Source organism: Bemisia tabaci, chromosome 8 (genome assembly GCF_918797505.1).
Source record: "Bemisia tabaci chromosome 8, PGI_BMITA_v3".
NCBI lineage: Eukaryota > Metazoa > Arthropoda > Insecta > Hemiptera > Aleyrodidae > Bemisia > Bemisia tabaci.
This window is the reverse complement of record NC_092800.1, coordinates 45,927,112-45,948,424: the sequence shown is the minus strand read 5'-3', so window position 1 is coordinate 45,948,424 and position 21,313 is coordinate 45,927,112. Positions and strand designations below refer to the sequence as shown.

The 21,313-nt window shown below is 39.9% G+C and overlaps 1 protein-coding gene across 2 annotated transcripts; it reads left to right on the top strand.

Annotated features, from left to right (window-relative positions):
- The first annotated feature begins 1,611 nt into the window (after window positions 1-1,611).
- On the top strand, window positions 1,612-20,190 carry LOC109043015 (hexosaminidase D). 2 transcript variants are annotated; one of them, XR_011900371.1, is made up of 9 exons: window positions 1,612-2,037; window positions 6,490-6,810; window positions 7,630-7,826; window positions 9,215-9,510; window positions 10,557-10,894; window positions 12,160-12,580; window positions 14,738-15,001; window positions 16,066-16,117; window positions 19,304-20,190. XR_011900371.1 is itself a non-coding variant. In XM_072303407.1 (7 exons), the coding sequence occupies exons 2-7, from the start codon at window positions 6,597-6,599 to the stop codon at window positions 14,979-14,981; spliced, it is 1,710 nt and encodes a 569-aa protein (XP_072159508.1). In that variant the 5' UTR covers window positions 1,612-2,037; window positions 6,490-6,596; the 3' UTR covers window positions 14,982-15,802. The 2 variants fall into 2 exon arrangements, 1 of the variants encoding a protein (XP_072159508.1); XM_072303407.1 differs by lacking the exons at window positions 16,066-16,117; window positions 19,304-20,190 and having other exon boundaries at window positions 14,738-15,802.
- Window positions 20,191-21,313: the final 1,123 nt, after the last annotated feature.

Genomic DNA, 21,313 nt, shown 5'->3' with positions numbered 1-21,313 from the left:
ATGGGAGCTCGTGTTGCCATATACTGAAATCGAAGGTGAATTAATATGGCGTTATTGTAATTTCCACGTGGATATACGATCAGAAATTTGCACTCAACTTTCTGATCTCAATGCCATGCTATCAAAATATGTTCACGAAATTCCTTCTTATTACAAACAATCTAATCTCATGAGTTCCTTTCTGTACATCAAATTAGACCGAGTGGTAAGCTCACTTTGACATACGTTGCTTTCGATTTTCTTAGCCGGCTGGAAGTCTGGACCGACTGATTTAAGTGTAAACAATAAACGCCTGGGTCATATTTACACGATGATTTTGGAAATTTTTAAATCGTCCAATTCCTCAAAAACTAATGTTAAGGAAGGATATCAGAGGCTCATTTCGACTAGACACCGCATGTTTCAGCAAGCTGGAGGTCTAAATGAACTGACCAATTTTAATATAAACAGTACCGCTGTAATGAGGAAGAACGCCGTATGAACCTTCAGGCGTTGCGAAAATTCCTACGGTAAATCACAAATTTTGGGAACGTTTATAAATATATTTCTTCCAATTTTTAAGACAATTTTGATCTCAATTTTATCTAAAATGTCTAAGAATATCAATGAAAAATATGCACCAGTTTCCTCAAAAATACATGTTTTATCTGGGGAAATTTGGCAACTCTAGAATGTTCATACGGCGTTCTTCCTTAGCACGGCAGAGTAAACGTCTATATCATATCGATGGCTAAAGTGCGAAACCACGCATCTCCGCTGCGGAGTTTTAAAAGCTCTGCTCCTACTTTATTTTTCGGAGAAGAAACAATTTAACTTTATAGCTTGAAATCTGTATGGACTTTTCATATCATAGAGTAGAAAAATCAAGAAAATTTTCATGGCAATAAGTTGGCTAGTTCTTCAATGTTAAAGACACGTATGACAGGAAGTCTGCAACGCCGAAAACGGAGATATGTAGTTTCGCACTTTGGACATAGATATCAGGAATGCCATAATTTCTTCATCTTCAAATTATCTGATTCATCCTAGATTATTTTTGCTTTCCCTGACTCCAAAGTGTTCTTTTTCCCTGACTTTTAAACAAAATTCCTACTTTTTTTTAGACACGCTGACTTTGCTAAACGCTAAATCACTAAACTTTGGACGAAGTTTCCTCGCTTGGAGATCAAATTATGGAAAAATGCTTCAATATCTGGTTAAAAGATGCCAAGGCCAAGCCGTAAAAAAGACGAGAAAAGGTAAACAGTTGGAAGATCAGTAATATGCTTCAGTGATTAGCAGATATGTCAGAAATTCGCGGACTTTTCCCACGAGTTCCTTCACTTTTCCCACGAATGTCTTGACTTTTCCCACGGATTCCCTGACTTTCCCGACGAATTCCCTGACTTCCCCCACGAATTCCCTGAATTTTCCCAGTCGTCGAAAATTCCCTGATCGTCCCTGATTTCCCCGTTTTACCAGACCTCCGGCAACCCTGCAATATTTACACTATGATTTTGGACATTTTCAAAGCGTCCGATTCCTCAAAACTACTGATAAAGGCGGAATACGAGACAATGCTCGAATTCTTCCCCCGTTTCGCGGTGCATTGTGCAACAGCGTTGATAAGCGGGGAGCGAGCGGCCTGAGTCGGTGTCGCGCAGTCGAGCAGTCCCGCTCGTGTACTCATTCGTCGAGGTCCGTGCGTAGTGTCGTGTGCTCATGTGTCGAGTGTCCCTGCAACGAGCCCTCCCCGCGGGCTATCTTTAATCCCCTCCAGCCCGACCCTCCACCGGGCCCCGCGGCCTCCGATCTAAATGCGAATCGGCCACCGTTCCCGCGAAATCGTCCTCCACGCACCGCGTCCAGATTACTACAAGGTCGTCTACGAGACTCAGCAGAGAGTTTTGAGCCTACTCAATGCCCACGTGACTAATATGTGACCGGTTTTTGGGTAATTGGTGGAATTGTGACTGCTTTCGGAGAGAGACTCATCAGGGAGTGATTTAAGAAGAAGAAAAATACGGGAGGTCGACTTGAACGCTAGACTTTTTAAAGGTAGGTGACCAAAGATGGACAATTTCATGAAATTCATTCGCGCGAAATTTCACCCGCAAGGACCCCGCACAGGCACTCTTTGTGGGGATGTGTACCACAATCGAATTCTGATTTTTTTTATTGCATAAAAATCGTCTTTGGGTGCTATCAAAAGTCATCGTTGAGCCAACTTTCTACGAAGCACCGTTTTCGCAGAATTTCGCAGAATTCGCGGTGGAAGTTTGGATAATAGGGAATTTGCGCACAAAAATTTTATTGCTTTATCTGAGAGTGTCTAAAGAGCTGAGTTCGCAGTATTTTTCATTAAATTTTCTCACAAGGGAAATGGTTGAAAAATTGATTTAAAAGTGAGAAAATTTGCCGCCTTGCGACGTCATTTGGCGGCATTTTCCATTAAAACACATGTATTTTAGCAGATTAGGTTATTTTGTCATATATTTTCCAATAATTGTCCAATTTGGAAACCAAGGATATCCTCGAGCTTAGTTTTTCTAGTAGCATCATTTTAAACATGAAATTCACAAAGTTTCCGACACCTTCAAATTCTCTATTACTTAAGTATGTGAGACCAGTGCGGCGGTACCTATCTTTCAGAACTTGCTGAAAACGAGGAAAATCTGGGAGTCTTATCTCGGATTTCGCACGTCTTTTCGTGTCACCGTTCAAATCAGATTCTTTCTCTCTCCCACTTTTCTCCTTACCTATCACCAGTTTGAGCTCTGATTGTTAAATTGCCTCTCTGGCCACACTCATTCAAGTAATTATCGAAAGTAAGTAATAAATGAAAACTACCATGAACGCGGAAATTTTTACCGAACAGGAAACGAGGCCGAGCAGGACGTCATGAATTTAACAGCTGAATGTGGATGTCAACAGTCATCGCCCAACGGCTGAAATTTAGCAAATTCGATTTATTTTCATCCAGATGTGTATCAAATCTACTCGAATAGTACAGACAAATTCAACATTAGTCCGATGGTTGCTGAGAATTGTTGCTGAATTTTGCGCGTCACGCGCAAAATTCAGGCATCGAGCCGATGACCTCCACATTCAGCTCCCACATTCAGCGTGTGATTGCGGCACTATGAGTTTATTGGAGCCACGTGGTATACTGATCATTTTTTGATAACACCCAAATAGAATTGAAACCCTGCTAATGCATATTATGATCCCGATCCGGCGATCCGTGCATGGAGAGTTTGGCCAGAGAGGTGGACTCTCGATGTAGCGTGCGGGATATCCCCTCTATTACGGCCTCTACTTTGAATGTTTTTTTTTTTGAGCTTAGGAGTTGCTTTCAGAAAAAACAGTAGTATCATCCTGTTCCTCGCAAAAAATTTTACGAGGAAAATGCATTTGAGTCGCAAGTCTCCGACGCATTTAAGAACTCCATGCACAGCCATCGCGTACGAATTATTACAAGGTCGTCCGTGTTCCAGAAAACGAGGCCGAGGAGGAAGTTTTGAATTTACCCAATTACCACGTGACTGATATATGAGCGTTTTTTGATATCGGTGAAAATGTGACCATTTTCGGTCACAGCCAAAGAGCGATTTTTCAATGAAAAAAAACGAAGGGTCAATAACCTAAGGTAAAAAGTTTTTAGCCTTAGGTGGTTCATCATACTGCCGTGTTATCGCTGAGAGCCACAAGTCCGGAGAAAATGGAAGAGTTCCACCTGGAGACGAAAATGTATCCAAACGGAAAATTTGCAATACAATATTTACACTTCATCGTCGATTATGAACCCAAAAGACTTTTGAAACTATTTTCGGACGATATCCGGCGCGGCGTGAAAGTCATTTCCAGAGAGAGCTTCATCTGGCTGCGATTCTAGTGAAAAGCGAGGGAGATCGAAAATAGTTTGATCGAAATAGTTTTTTAGGTAAATGGTTTATTATACTGCACTCTTAGAAATACCGAAGTGAAATCCGAAGTGCACTTATTTCCGGAGTCTATTTTTCCCAGGAGGAGTGAAATTCACTTCGTTGAAGCGGAATCCACTTCGCAAAAAGAGGACGCTTCACTCAAAAAATCTGAATATCATCTTCTGGCATAAACCTTAAGGGGGTAAAGGATTTATTTTGGCCTATAGCGCTCGCCTCTGCAGTCTGGTAGTTTAATCCTCGAATATTTTTTATGTACCATGTACAAGTAATTTTCGAGTGACTTTTAGTTTAAAATCTTGGGTGAGCCAGCGTGATCTCAACTCGGAGACCAATTAGACATCGGGTTAGAAGGAGAGGGCATGAAATTCGAGAAGATATGAGTTCATGCGAAAATCCATGCAATATCGGAATTCCGCTGTGTTTGTACCTCTTCCCGAAGTTTGGAAATTTCGATGCTATCGATTGTTTCGGTTTATATTGATACAGATGAGCTGAGTAAAATTAATCATAAAATAAAACGTGACAGAAAATCTGCAACTTTGCAAATATCGCTGCCGCAGGTGAAATTTCAAAAGCACATGCTCGACGGTGGTGTTGCAAAATTTACGCGTCAAAGAATGGTAGAAAACTTAATGTTTTTTCTTAATGAAAAAATGTTTCACTACCTGAAATGAGTAAATAGGTATTGTTTTGGGGTTGTTAAATAAGTGTAAAAAACCGATCCTTTAAAAAAAAAAAAAAAAAAAAAAAAAAAAAAAAAAAAAAAAAAAAAAAAAATTGTGCGTTTGGGAATTGGCAACGTAGCAAACCAAGTTACTCATTTCAAGTCTCGATAAACAATTTACGAGTTCCTAGGTTCACCAACGATCTATAGAATTCATTGCTATTTAGCAAATAAAAGCCATCCTAAAGCTATGTTCTACGCCTTGTGTGCGTCCTTCAGTGTGCTTGATTATATTCAAATTTGCACAATCTTGGCAGCACAGCAAAACATATACATTGCCTCAAAAAAGAATGAGGAAATTTAGAGATAACCCCAAATTTTCAGTTCAAATAAGTTGTATGTTACACGTAGCCTTACCTGTCAGGATCTCTGAAGTCGTCTTGTATTCCCTCACGTTGGTATCGTTGCAACTCGTTCTGTCCTCCTTTTCCGTCGATGAAAACTATTTCGGCACCGATGAACACTTCCGGCGAGAAAAAAACGAATGGAGATTCCAAAAGAGGAATTTTGTGTGGTTTCATTTTCATTAGCCTTGTTGCTTTTGCAACGAAATGAACAATCGTACAAAGGACGTTTGACTCATTCACAGAGGGACTGAGACTCCGAATTTCGCTTTAAACTGAGCTAGAAACAAACAAACACAAAAAAACACCCCATGAGAACAGTGATTGAGTAAGTAGGTAAAGAAGAAAATATTCGTGAAAATATAAACAGTGTGCACATCGAAATGTAAACTACAGACAACAATCGCGGCGATGTATAGAACGGCGTATTTCTCGGCTGTGCAGGAGATGTTGCATCAGCGCGGATTGAAGGCGTTTTTAACTCTTGCTTCTGTTTCGACACGGCACCATCATATAGAACACTCTGTCTTAGAACTGTTTTTAGTGTATTTATTTATTATTCTTTACTACGTAGAGTGCATCCATGCATGTTCTAGGAATTAAATTTATGCCATGCAATTATAAATTAGGTATAAAAACATATAAGATGCCACAAAATAATTCTACTACTTGTACACATTTCGCAAACCCATAAGTTGCATTTTACTAACAGCATTTAAAAGTAGCAAATACTTTTGCAGGTTCCAAGTCTTACAACTTCAGTGTGCGAACGCTAGCAGTTTACTTTTGCAGAATCCAATGTAGTCTAACCGATGCTAACTACAACTACCTACTTGAGGAACGGGCATTGAGCGAGAGGGTTTCTTGGCTCAACTTAAAATAAATACCGAGCTAGACAGAAAAGAACCAAGTCACATTTTGGCAAAAATAATTTAAGGGTCGTTTACAAATTGCCTAGCCGCATATTACCTCTTGTAAAAAATCAAAAGAAAAAATATTTCGGATGTGGAAATAATCATTGAGCATAACATCTAAAATTGAGCCTTGTGGAGGAATAAAACCACGAACTTATTTTTCTCGGCTTGTTTCAGATTTGACTTGGCTCCTTCCTCTTAAACTTAGTCCAAATGGCACATCTGCCCACGATACCTTTGTGAACGCCGCAGGCGCTTTTACAAATGGACCACATTTAGCAAAAGGGAGTGAAGCCACATCAGCCAATGCCAAATTTAACTGGACAATTTAATTTTTTACAAGAGCACGTTTTTGTGGATTCCTTCGAAAATGTTAAGGAATTTGTTTCGTACCATGCAGAAAATTCATTGTTTGTACAAAAATCCGCCCAATCGTTTTCATGTAAAACATTAAATTGCCCGATTAAAGTTGACAATGGCTGATGTGGCTTGTTTCCTTTTTGCTAAGCGCGAGCCAAATAAGCCAGAGAAGATGGTTCCTATTTGCGAAAACACCCTGATGATCTTTGAAATCTCCACAGGTTCGCAGCACTATTAGAAAAAAGTCCAGTAACGAAAAATGAACTTTCTTGTTGGTGGTTATGATCGAGGGACCTGCCGCGAACCAAGTTGATGACTTCCGCCAGGAATGAGATCGCGGACTAGATTTCGGCACCTGGTCGTGGTTTTATCGGTTGGCACATGTGTCTGGATTTTGGCTTTCGCATCGACCCTCTACCAAGAGGAGAGTGATCCACAACTCGAGGACTCTGGAAAATGGTACGCGTGGAAACGTCTCTCACAACTCATGACAAGCGATGAAACGGCGAATCTCTCTCCCAATTCACCCCAGGTGGCTCAAGGTGAGACCAGATTTGGACTACAATTTGTCCGCGTTAGGCAGGAAGGGACCAACTCACATTACCCATTGCTTTTGATTGGCCATTTTAATTTTTTAGATACGAACGGCTGAAACGCCTAGCTCGGATACAACTATTCGTGCTCATGGGATGTTTGTGTTGCATGTATAAAAATTGAAGGTGCTTTAGTTTCCGTTGCGTTTAATAGGTACTAACAACTAATTAAAACGCGCTCGATTAGATTACGTGCCTTACGCCACACGTATTTTTTCATGTTAGCGATTTTAAAGTTTCCACCTTGTAGCAAGGGCTTACAAAAATGTAAAAAAATATCATATCTCGAGGAAAATGAGTTACATATAATGTGGACGTTAAAAGCGTTCACAGAAAGCATTATAAACTTGTAATTAGTTTTAACAATCTCCTAGAAAACCTAGAACACCTGCTGTTTGAATGTCCATTATATGCGTATATCAAAACATCAGAGAGCACAGCCCCCTTAAATATCCAAAAGAACTATAAGCTCAATTCTATATTAGGATTCTGAGAAAAATGCCTTAAATGACCATTATGCCTACTCACCCTCTTTACTAAAATTTCGTACTCTCACAATTAATGAGTTAAATAACGCACCTATGAAAGTTTTGTGTGCACTAGATTATTGCTGTGAATACTCAAAATATTGAACATGTCAAACCCTCCCCCCCTCCCAGCGGTCTATCCCAACAGAATATAAATAAAGTAAAACTATTCTATTCTATTCAGCTGTAAAAATCTCGAACGTTTTTTTCACTAATACTGTATGATGCGATCATTGGATAGGTGTGCATGCAGAGACTTTAAGGGTCGTCCACTTGGACCTGAAAGGTGCACCACCGACTATAAGCTACTTAAAAGAATGGCTGAAACTCGTGGCTCGCGCTGGCGCCACTGCCCTCCTCATCGAATACGAGGACATGTTCCCTTTCGAGGGCATTCTCCGCAACGTCTCGGCCACCAACGCCTATACCAAAACAGAGGTAAGATCTTTTTCATTACAGTTAGTTTTTGGAAGATGTGAGATCAAGGATCAACTGAGACAACATAACCGGTTACTGAAGCACTTTAAACCGCATCCAACGAAACAAAAAGACATTGGCAACATATTTTTTTTAGGGATTCCTTTGTAAGTACCCCAAGAATATACCTATAAAAATATCCTTTCATTATAAACTCCGAATATTTCAAACTAAAATGTTCAAATTTCACATATTTTCAGAGGTATTTCCGCTAATACGGAGAGATGATTAGGTACTTGGGTTAAATAGACCAAACTTCGATGATGGCCCGGCAAAGTTTACGGTTCGGTTAAACGAATTTTTCAGTCATAGGTCAAAAGATGTGTATACTTCTTGTACAAAAGACTGATGATGATCGGAGCCAAAGTTTGGTTTTCAGGACTGTGAGGTTCGAACGTTCGATTACTCAGCTGGGTGGAGAAAGTAGCGTCTCGAAATTTGGTGGTTTTCAATGCATGAAGACATTTTCCAAGAGGACACATCGTACGTTCAGTTGGTATTTTCTTTGTCGGATTTCTTTTTGAGACAACTAGAATCCCCGTTGTCCAAACGGGGACTGTAACAAGAATTCCATTGAAGCAACAGGAATCCCAGTTATCTCAAAAACAATTCCGACGTGGAAAATATTACCTATATGGACGTTCGCATAGATGCTCCAGGAAATTTTGGTTGGAGCGAAGTTGTCTGTATCCATTCAGAGTATTTTCCGAGGCTTGTTCTCCTCTTTGACATATCGTCGCCTTCAGGCCAAAGTTTCACAAGCCCAATGCGAAGTTTCAAAATTTCTGCCGCCATTTTATTATTTTACAGAGAAATTGATGATTGAATCTGTTTGAAAATTTCGCTGAATTGTATCGGCAGCGCGAGGAAAATTCACTGAAATTTTCGGACAGTTTAGTGTAAAATTTCTCCGTAAAAAAAAGAAATGGCGGTGAAAATTTTGAAACGTCGCATGGCGCTTGTGATACTACGGCCGAAAGGTGACGATATATGATAACTATATTGTAGCATATTGCACAATTTTTCTAACACTTTATCGGCACTATGAACACTTTTTCCTATACAAATTACACCATTTTCAAAAACCTATTATACTTAGATGACTTACTTTTTTATTATTGCTTACGCATGCACAATGGCCATTTCGGTTCAGTCACCATACCAATTCAGTCACCTGAAGATGGGCAGCCTGTCCGAAACGGCTATTGTGCGTAAAGAATAATAAAAAAGTAAGTTACTTAAGTATATAATCGGTTTTTGAGAAAATTTTTAAACAAATTTAATTTGTATAGAAAAAAGATATATGATAGGTTATTTACGTTTATCACGTGGCTCCGATTCAATTGCAGATTTTAGACTTGCTGCAGATCTGCGACTCCTTGGACATGGAAGTAATTCCCCTGATCCAGACATTCGGTCACATGGAGTACGTGCTGAAACTTGCGGATTTCATGAACTTGCGCGAAGTGCAGCAGTACCCGGAAGTGATCTGCCCCTCGAAAGCCCACTCCCGCCAAGTTATCGAGGAGATGGTGAGACAGGTGATGGCTGTCCACAGGACGGCCAGGTGGATACATATCGGCTGCGATGAGGTCTATCATCTCAAAATCTGCCCTGTCTGCACGGCTACGGATGATACCCCCAGGTTAGTGAGGCTCCTGTCATTTTGACTGCATGTTATCGTCCCGGGGTTTCAATGGTGGAACGTTTGGAGGAGTGGTCTACTACACAATGTATGAATTAAAGCACCGCACTGAAAAAAAATTCTCGGCGTTTTTACCAAGGTCCGTTGGTACCTTTACCATCTCACTTGTTTTACCAATTATTCGTAATTTTACCAAGACAGACTGGTAAGCTTACCTAAAAACCGGTATTTTTTATGTTTTTTCCGGGTAAGAATACCACTTTTATTGGTAATCAATTCCCGGTAACTTTGCCATTTTATCTCAGTAATTCTACCACAGTCGATAAAAAATAATGCCGTTTTTACAAAGGTCCAGTAACATTACCGAGAAAGTTCAAAAATTTTGCCGAGAAATCTTGGTAAAATTACCAATTCCATAAATGGTAATTTTACCAAGAAAAGACTGGGATCAAATAGAACCTTCAATCCTTACCCTTGGGTAAGAATTCTTACCCCTGGGGTAATTTTACCATTTTCTTAGTAAATATACCGAGATTTATTTTTCAGTGCGAATTAAATTTTTCCTCCTCAATACTCGTACCAAGTGAAAAGCTATTATTCACGCAAAAATAACTTACCAAGCCACATTTTAATACATGCACTATTACGACTGATCGATTGGAACTTAATCACGCTTTGCCCATTCAGCCCGCACTCGACTCTAAGTCATACCAGCAGCCTGATTGGTGAAATTTTGTGTTTGTTGGGTAGACATGGGTGACATAGGTTAAAAGGTGGAGCGTGATTGGTTGGCTATGACTTATCGCTGCTTTGTCGTACCTATGTCGGGTGAAACTCACAACAAGCTAAAGGCACCTCTTGAGTTTCCGACAGTATGTCGTCTATTCCACCTAACAAAGGTACGATATAAAGCAGCGATAACACATAGCCGACCAATCATACGCTCCGGCTTTTAACTTATGTCATCTATGTCCACCTGACAAACACAAAATTTCAAGAATCAGGCTGTTGATCCATTGACACAGAACTCGCTCTCTTTCTTCCAGCCAGATATTCGAGAAACACGTGATAAACACGGCGAGTTTCATCGAGATGAACTACCCGGGCGTGAAGACCCTAATCTGGGACGACATGATGCGGCACTGGCTTCCGGGGTACTTTGCCATCTCCAAGCTGCGCTACTGGGTCGAGCCGGTGGTCTGGGTCTACGGCACCGACGTGGCTGGGAGCCTCCCCGACTGGAACTGGTTCTGGTACGCCAAGACCTTCCCTCGGATCTGGGTCGCTGGCTCCTTCAAGGGCGCCACCGGGGAGCTCGCCGTCCTCCCCAACCTCACGTTCCACCTCGAGAATCAGCTCAGCTGGATCCGCTTCCTCAAAACAGGTCTCTTTTTCACCCTGTCTAGATTCCACCACCAGCCTCATAGTTGAAATTTTACTAAGTTCCCACAGAATTTGGAGAATTAAATTCACCGAAAAAAAAAGATGCTGTAGTAACATCCCGGATGTTATATATATAAGCCGCTTTACAACGCACTCTGGCGTTCTACGACACCCAAACGCCACATATGCCTGTCTTCCCAGAGGTTATCGGGCAACTGACACCGCAACATCTCTTCGTCAACGCCCTGCCGCCAACCCTTTACGGGACGTCCCCGTCGCCTCTTCCCAGGTGGTACCCAATCCAAAACTTGTTTGGGCAACCTCTCCTCCGACATTCTTTGCACATGTCCATACCAGCATAACTGCCTGGACATGACGTCCCGGATGTTTACGGTTGTTAAAAAAATGTGCAACAACTCTTGAATGTTGCTATTAACACTCTGGCAGTTAACGTAGCATAATAGGATGTTACTTTAACAGCCAGTGGTAATGACAACATTCAAGAGTTGTCGCACATTTTTTTAACATCCAGGATGTTACTACAGCACCTCTTTTTTTCCGGTGTTCCCTGACGTTTTCCTGATTTTCCTGACACATTTTGGTGAAATTCCCTGACAATGGGCCTGTGGCAAACTTTTGCTGGAGCAAAAATAAGAGTTGTCACTCATAGCAAGTGTCTCAAAAATCACGATGAGCGCATCGGCAAAGTCCGAAATGCACTCCTTACTTCACAATTTACATAAGAAATCTATTTATCTGACTATTCTTGACCTCCGAGCAATATTTCTATCTATTTTTATTGGATACTTTTGCTGAACTTTGTACAAAATTCCCTTATTTAGAGATCAAATCTTGGTAAAAGGCATTCAGTAGCTGATTGAAAAATGACAGGCCTCAATAAAAATGACCAGGAATGGTAAACGTTAGGAAGATGAGTGATATCAACGGTGAAACTCGTTGCAGACCCGTCATACTTTTTCTTTGAAATGGACAACTACTCAACGTCAATTTTTGAAAACTTGGGTAATTTTTTTTCTTCGTGCGAAGCAAATTCTGAAAAAATTAAAGAAATGATGTAGACATGTTCTTGTGTAAAAATGTGAAACGAGAGCGGAGATTTTTAAACACCGCGAACGAAATACGTGGTCTGGTAGTTTCATCGTTAATAGGTTTTACTTAGTGATTCGTAGATGTGTCAGAAATTCCCTGACTTTCCAGATCGCCAGCAACCCTGTGATGACATCTAAATCCTCGTTTCTTTTCCAGGTTTCCTCGTGAGAGACACGAAAATCGTGGGCTTGATCCTGACCGGGTGGTCCCGCTACGACCACTTTGCCGGCCTCTGCGAGATACTCCCTCCTTCGATCCCTTCTCTCGTTCTGAACCTGGTCCTGATCAGCAACTGCCACAAGAACAGCGCCTCAGTGCACGAAACGGCCGAATACAGGAACCTTATAGCGAAACGGGCGATGAAACTGCTCCAGTGCGCTCTGCCGGCCGACGCGGCGAACCAGCTTGACACCGTGCGTTTTGACGAGTGCTCATTCCTCGGCCACGAGACCTACTTCACCATGCAAGAGTACCTGGAGGTTGCGTCGCAGGTCCACGGAATGTTCGAGGACTTCACGTCGAAGAACGCGTGGTTGACGGCTGTCAACGTACGGGAGGGTTTCATGAGCCCCTTCAGGTGCAAAAAATTTCAATTAAATGGCTCTATGAGCAATCCTAGGTGGACTAGAAGGTCTAAAGGTAGTTTTCTTAGTCTGCCGTGCTAAGGAAGAACGCCGTATGGACATTCAAGAGATGCCAAATTTCCTTCGATAAAATGCTTACTTTCGAGGAAGGCTATGAACATTTTCCCTTAAAATTTTCAGGAACTTTAGGTGAAATTGCGAACAAAATTATCTAAAAAATTGGAGGAAAGATACTAAGAAATTATCCCGGAAATTCATGATTTACCAAAGGAAATTTGGCAACGCCTGAAGGCTCATACGGCGTTTTTCCTTGACACGGCAGTAGTCGTTCTTTACACAGATCCTTTCCTTGAGCAGCCCCGTTTTGCGTAAACTGTGATAAAGAGAGGTTTGAAAAAGCCCTAAATATAGGATAATATAAAGGACAACTTTTGCCAACTTCGACAGAGCCGGATTTACGTACTTGCCGCCCACCATTTCATTCGTTTTGAAACATAGATAAGAACCATCAAATAGACGTGTTGGAGGAGGAGGATGTATACGACGCGTTCACTCGTGCTGGGGACATTGCTTGTGAAAACCCTACACCGAAAAAAATAATATGCTGTTTTGGCATCTAGGATGTCAAAAATGTGTCTGGTGATCCCAAGATGCTGCCTTTACTGCCCCGCAGTTAATTTTACATCCTGTGAATGCAAATTCAACTGCGGGGGCAGTAAAGGCGGCATCTTGGGATCACCAGACACATTTTTGACATCCTAGATGCTAAAACAGCATATTATTTTTTTCGGTGTAAATACTAGCAAAAGTTCACAGGACTTCGCGCGAAAGTAAAGTTTCGTAAACGTATCTCTGTGTAAATGAGGCCTTCCTTCGATAAGAAATAAACGAAAAAAATGTAAAAGCAAAACATAAATGCGATCTCATAATTTTAGCTTCCGCCGCGTATGTGTTTGGCGCAATGCGTGAAGTATTCCTGCAGTCTTGTAGGCGCTAATATGCATGCGCGCCGACCGCACTACCTATGTTTGACGCAATGCGTGAACTACATAGGGTGTCCCAAAAGTACCGGGACTGGTTCTGTAACTTCAAAACTAAAGATAGATACAGACATGATCTTGGTTTCATTTTAAAGATCAACTCAATACCTATTGATTAAAACCAAGATCAGCTCAATCGAATAAAAATTGACCGAGTTAAGGAAATTTGAAATCAGTGAGGAGAGTTTACCCCTACGGTTTTTGAGGAAGATTCTTCATCGCCGTAAATCGAAAAATCGGCCTGTAATGTGATGCTTATGGTGTTTTTTTTTTATTTTCGAGGTGTCATTTATCAACATTTTGTACCACCAAACACAACAGTAGTTGACAGTGTGTATTATTGCAAAGTGCTAAAGGAGTTGAGAATGCACATCCTCCGGAAACGGCCGGGCTTGAAAGCTTCGTGGATACTCCATAAAGACGATGCGCGGCCTCACACATCGAACTTAACACGTGAATTTATGAGTAAAAATGGAGTTGAAACAATCCCTCATCCCCCTTATAGCCCTGACTTGGCTCCATGTGATTTTTGGATGTTTCCTGCGCTTAAAAAGGAGCTTCGCGGACGGAGATTCGAACCGAAGACCGAAATCCAGAATGCAGTTCAGAACTTTTTCAACGCTATCCCAGAGGAAGAATTCAGGAAAACAATGTTGGATAAGTGGCAAGAGCGCATGAAAAAGTGCATCCGGTTTGATGGACGGTACTTTGAAAAGCAAAAGGAAGTTATAGAAGATTCGGAGGAAAGTGGATATGAATATTAACTTTTTGAATCCTGGTAAGCGAAAAATCTTCCTAAAAAACTGTAGGGGTAAACTCTTCTCACTGATTTCAAATTGCCATAACTCGGTCAATTTTTATTCGATTGAGCTGATCTTGGTCTTAATCGATAGGTATTGAGTTGATCTTTAAAGTGAGACCAAGATCATGTCTATATCTATCTTAGTTTTGAAGTTACAGAACCAGTCCCGGTACTTTTGGGACACCCTAAGTATTATATGAGCGTGAATATTTTTCATGAACTTAATCACATTCTTTCATTCGAAACACGACGAAATGTGTATTGTGCTTTGCTTTTACCCCTTCTAATTTCAAATTCTTGCCCTCCAGGGTCTGGACGAGGCTGCGTTTTGACGAGTGGACATCGGCCAACAAGCGGACCGCGTTTCTGGAGAAGTTGGTGCGGTCGCAATTGGTGAGCTACTTCGACGTGTTCACGATCGAGGAGTGGTTTCAACAGCGGATTAAGCCGTTGTACGATAAGTTGGACGAAATGAAGCACCTGGCGGACACCGCGTTACGGCAGACTCACTGGCCAAGGCGACCCTTGGTCAAACGACCCTTCCAGGACTGAAACCGGACGATTTTGACGAGGTGTTTCAGTCAGTGCTACAAATTGAACGTCTATAATTACATTCCCAGAGTATCATGGTCTTCGTTTTGGAATCAATTGGAATCAAAAGGCACTGTCATTGACTATTTCTCAAGGAAAAATTAACCGGTTGCCTCAGGTTCATGACAGCATCCCGTAGGACTTTCAAGGATCTTCCGAGAAGTTCTGAAACATTTTCAAGAGTTTCCAAGGATAGAAAAAAATACTTCAGATGACTTAAAATCTGTATTTAAACGCGACTTCATACCCCCATTGCCCCCCCCCTCCTTTCTATGTTTCTCTGTTGAAATGACACTTTACGTCTCACGAAAATGATCCAAGGTCGGACTGAGCGAGATTATCTTTAAAAATTGGCGATTTATTGATTTGCATCTGATTAAAGAATAAGGATAAAAATAGAATAGGTAAAGGTAGAAGAAGAAGAAGGATAAAATCGTCTCACTTAAGATCATAGTCATAAGTGACGGAAATAACGCGCCCTCAGCGCTTAGCAACTCGCGACGCAACGAATGCAGATGTAGCGAAGATAGCAACGCCGCGACACCAAACAACTATTCCACCTTTGAAGCTTCCTATGTTGCATACGCACGCATATGAAGGCGCACTGACTTCTCCAGCTGTCACCGCAAAGCTCACCATCTCGAGACAGATACGTCGGTCGCTAGCTTGCGACTGCACGTCACTGATTCGATTATTTGCATGGATTAAAAAGTTTCGAGAATGGACTTTCGAACATTGCCAAATTTCTTCCAAAAAAACACATGACTTTTCCACGTCAGAAACTAAGTGTTGTTACTTTTTTGCTCCGCATGCGTGCCTACAACAGTATCCCAAAATCTATTATTTGTTTGATTTTCGGTGGTTCCCTTGAGCACGGCAAGTGATTTTGGAGTACGCAAATATTTAAGGGGAGGGTTATATGGAGCAACATTGGTGGAAATCTGAGAATTTCTAAGAAAAACACTCATACAATTTTGAAAGGTTAATCATTTTATAGTGAAGAAAAGGCAACAATCGATGCTGATACAACGTTATTCCTCAGCAGGTTAGGATTGAGCGCCCTTCTTCCAATGCTGTCCTCCACTTGCACTCCAAGTCAAGAGTGGCGGTAGCCACCCCCGGTCGAGGAAAATGACGTCCTACTAAAGTCCCGATAACAAACGGGTGGCCGACACTCTTAGTCACAGGCAACTCCCTTAATCTGAAAATTGATTCGATTTAGAATGGAATTCAGAGCAAACGGCGGCACGGATTCCAACGATCTTGGTGTCTATGGACGCAGCTAAGTTAGCCGGATGGCGTTTAAGGGTTTCATTAAGATCCATTGAGTTTTCAAAAACTTATAAGCACTTAATGACCCAAAACAAGGAAAATTTTACTTTTTACTTTGCCGGGAAATTTGAATTTCAAGAATCCAGGGTCCTGAGAAAGTCACTCAAACTCCGCGATAACGGTAAACCTTAGACCCATAAAAGTGGGTACCTAAAGAATCGTCATGTTACCGCGTCCATGGGTTTTTACAGTTTTGTAACATTCCTAGTGATCTTAAAGAGAAATTACGGAAAATACGACTAAACTGCCCGTCATGACCATCTTTAACAACAGATTTCTCGCTTACCCGGCCGCAGATCGTAATGGAGCCTATATAAAGGGCACTCCGTGAAGATGTGAGGATTTCATTTTGCCACATAAAAAAGCGCTTTATCTCACGGATAATCCAGCATCCGCTTACATCCTTCAAAATTTTAGCTATAATTTTTGAATTTAGAAAAAAACCAGTAACATAATGGTTCAACGCCATTGGTTCATTCTGTTCAGGTTCGTCCGAGTTTCGGGAACGAAATTCCTGTCGTCGTTATCAACCTCCATCTACTGTATTTATTTGTGAATAATGAACAGATTTAATTTAAAAGTTCAATTCATTTTAGATCCTAACTAATATTACACACTTATATTATTACGCCCACTTTTATCCCGATACACTACTTCATTGGTTTCTTAAAAATCTCAAGTGATTTCTGGTCGGTCGTTACCAACCTCTTTAACTAGTTGTGAATAGATTTACCTTATTTGGATAAGAGTTTAATTCTTTGTAGATGCTAACTACTATATGTACGTACTCTTATTATTACGTCTCACGTGTTCTACTGGAGCCCGATATACCTTAATTTCTCTTAAAATGTTCAAAAGATATCTTTATTTTATTGAACGATATGTGACAAATTTTTAAGTGAGGTTATGTCGTCATGTTTATGTCAGTACCTGACCTAAGCGATAGATGTAATTCAGGTAAATTACGTTAACGAAATTACACCGAAATTGTGCCAAACTCTAAAGAGGAAGCAGCATTTACATCACAGAATGCATGCTCGTGACTAAAGTCTAAAAATTACTGGAATATGAGCCTCGGCCTTCACATGCGACTGTCACTGAACTTCGACCGAAATTTATTCGCTCTACATCTTGCCATCAACCTATGTGCTCTGGAGTGATTATGTTTCTCTGAAGTGTATGTTATTTACATTAAGAACATGTTTCCTTCATGATTTATCTTGGAATCCTCCTATCTCTTCTACCGTTCTTGTTACGCGTGGCTTGCGAACCTGAGTATGTGAGGCACAATTCCATCCCTTTTCGGAACAGTTCAATCATAGATCAACTTAATGTCACACAATCAAAGATCTTTGACTGTTAGCATTTGCTCAAATTGGTTTCTTCCGAGTCTCTTTGATTTTGCGTCAGGAGTTGTTAGAAACATCATTTTGCCCAACAATAGTAACAAGGTCTTTAATGAAAGGTATGTACTCGTATTATTCTCATAATTTCATAAGTTGATGATGAAAACACAATGAAGGCTTCATTTTCTTGCATCGATTACCGTGTGAAATGGGTGCGCCCATTCTTCCTCCATACAAAAGCGTAACAGAATAAATTGCTTATCTGTCAAGAGGACTACAGTAGTAATATACGTAGGTGCCAGTTCCTACCCAGTTCCATTGGAATAAGTGCGATTGTGTCAATCAAGGCTGAGTACAATTATATTAACAATTATCTTTTTATCCAGCCAGAAGTATGTCTTCATGATCCTTACTTTGTCTATGAGCCTTGCCTGATCGCATCAGCCCCAGTAAGTGAGAGGATATACCCACCTAAATCGGAATGGAAAGCTTTGTTTAAATCGCCGCCCCTCTTTCTTGCTGCTTATGTAAGGGGATAATCTCCACCCTTTTAATGGATATTTAATCTCAGTTCTCTGTTTTAAATGAGGACCAGTTTGCTAGAGGGAGCCTCTGTGCACGCTCTGTGTCATTCACGTATTGAGTGTTTGTTTACATCGAGTCATAAGGTTATGTTTGCACCCACTTATTGCTATTTATACTTATTGCTAGATAGATGTGTTACTGAAGTATTATTCCATTTTGACCTAGCGAGTGCTTTCTAAGCTCAGCTCCCAGCATGTAATTACTCCAGTGAAACAGTGCACGTAAAATATCAGGTGTGCGGAGTTCAGTATTGACAGTATTTTTTTTTTTTTTTTTTTTTTTTTTTTATATATATATACTTTAGAGGTAATCCACACTTGTTTACGCATCGAGCCGGTCGCGTCAGTGAGTCGGAAAAATTTTGTATTTCTGTCAATGGACAGAAGGAGAGAAGAGAAGAACAGATGAATCGTTTAAATTATTAAAATGTGAAATTCTGGAGTAATCCCTTTTGGAAATGAACGCGGTAAAGGCTCTCGCGATCTCCTTAATGAAAGGGTTTCTGCAAACGCAAGAGTCATGCTTGTTGCATCCTGTATAAATGAAGGAAAAAGTAAATGTTCCCGCTCTCCTCACATTCAGTAGGTAAGAAAGAAGAAATTAGTTTCTTGCGGCTCGTGTATGGAAAGCTTCAAGCGAGTCGTGCTTGTTGCGGAACTCATAATTGAAGGAGAAAATTCATTTAAATTTTCTCGACCGATTTTTTGATTTCAAGTTCATTCGAAGGATTTATGTACATATCTGTGAACCACAAAATCGGTTTTTTTAAAATTTTCTTATTGTTGAGGGATTATTTTTTGTTTCTTTTTTTTAAACCATAAGGAGTAAGTTTTTGGACATATGTGGCCTTGGTGGACCCTGAGAATTTAAGAGAGGTTTTTGTCATCTCATAGTTACTTACTTAGTTTTATCAACCTTCTTGGAGGGGTGAAAGGGAATGTTTTTGGTTAATAAGATGTAACACGTCAATTTCCTCGACCGGATTTTTTGCCCGAAAATGTTTTTGAGGGTTTTTGTAGTAATAACACCACCAACATAACAGCAAAGCAGTTCAGAAGTTCAGCGAGCAGAAGTTCAGTTAGCAGGATGGAACTACAAATATCATGTACCTACCAGACAGATGCCTAATTTCAAACGACCTATATTCTGCTTGATGACATCAAATTATTGTGATACATAGGGCATACTTACCGACTGAATGGTTATTTAAGAATAAGAGCTTTCAGCACATAAAAACGCGGCCAAAAATAAAAAAGATGCGTATGAAATTAGGTACATACCTTGGTACCAGCATAGCTAAAGACAAATTTTATACCTAATTTCTATTATGTATTATTTACAATGGAAAAAAAAAAAAAAAAACATTGGATCTAGAGTCCAGACTCTTGGAAACATTGACAAGAAAAAATACTCTTGATTCAATCAGATTTAAGCTTAAATCAAAGGGAAATCTGCTCAAATTAAGAGGCTTGGTTCTTGATTTCAGCAAAAATCCGATTGAATCAAGAGTATTTTTTTTTGTGGATGTTTTTAAGAGTCTGGACTCTAGATCAAAGGTGTTTTTTTTCCAGTGTATGTTCTCTGATGTACCATATATTTTTGTTGTTGAAATTCCTCAATTAAGTTTGCGAAGAATATTCCAAACTGGATGCATTTGCATAACAACCGTACTTACAAATCAAAGTTTTCCTCCTTAGAGAATGTTGCAAAATAATGAGATTATAGGAGGAAACTTGAAAGCTTGAAGAGCCACTAAATACAGAGCATTTAGTCATACTCTAATAATTTCATTATTATCTTTCTAAGTCATATTCGTAAGCATCACAGTTTTTTTTCAAACTTTCTATTGAAAAATAAGTGAAGGTTTTTTTGTTACTCATATATTGAAAATAAAATTTGAAATTGAAGATCATTGTTGATTTATTTTCTTCAGCGTTAGAATCAATATGGGAAAAATCTTACTTTTAATGAATTTATCATCTACCGGTTTTCCTACCGAAGTTCCTAACTTTTTGCTTAAAATACACTTTCTATCATACAATCAAAACAGACTGTATTGTATATTTTTCTCTTTAAGTAGAGGGTGTCAAAAAACAAGAATCTCAACAAACGGCAGTGCTTGAAAATATCTGCAATCAATTCGTTCTTTACAGAAAAATAAACAAACGCTATGGGGCGAGTGTTTATTCTTAAAGAGGAATAGAAATTTTGCAACATTAGATCCGACTTTTGGGAGAATTTAAAGATTTTCCGTTAACTTTCTAGAGCATTCTCTATCAAAATATGAGATATCAATTTCTTTCATAAGAAAAAAAATAAGAATTACCTTTAGAGACTAGAGAAACATGTAGACAAAGCAAGTACCAAAACACAAAAGAGATAAAAACAAGAAAAGAAAAAAAAAGCTGAAAAAAAGGCAAAAACAAGTAAAAATTTCAGAAGTGTAGAATGCCTCAGCATCTTACGACAGCAAAACTTAACACACAAAAACATTCATAGGAAAGAGAATGCTCAAATGATCCGATCATAAAATTAACATGTTACAAAGTATTCTGATTTGGGTGGCTTTTTTCAATCATAATTTCATTCACTTACTTTCTTTCTTTTTCGCACGATGAATATTTAAATATTCATCAGGCGAAAAAGAAAGAAAGTAAGTGACCATAGTTCCCGATAAAGAAAACAAAGGAGTAGTGACCATAATTTCATTCTTTTGTGTTGATTATAGCGGTTTGAGAAACAGGATGTGATTTGCTGAGACGTTCTGCATTCTACAGATATTTACAAATTATTGCCTTATTTCCCCCTTTCTTCACTCTCCTTTTTTTCCCCCTCTCCGAATACGTTCATGCACTTTTAGACTGCAACAGAAGTTCCGCCATCTCCACAGTTACATTTTAATTCTGCGCTCAACTCAAGACAGCTGATCTTCTGTCACACTTAAGAAGGGTATGAACTTATTTGGACTCTACCTTGCCATCTTAGTTTCGTGCTGCCCGAGTTCACAGCAAAATAACTGGCCAACTCTCA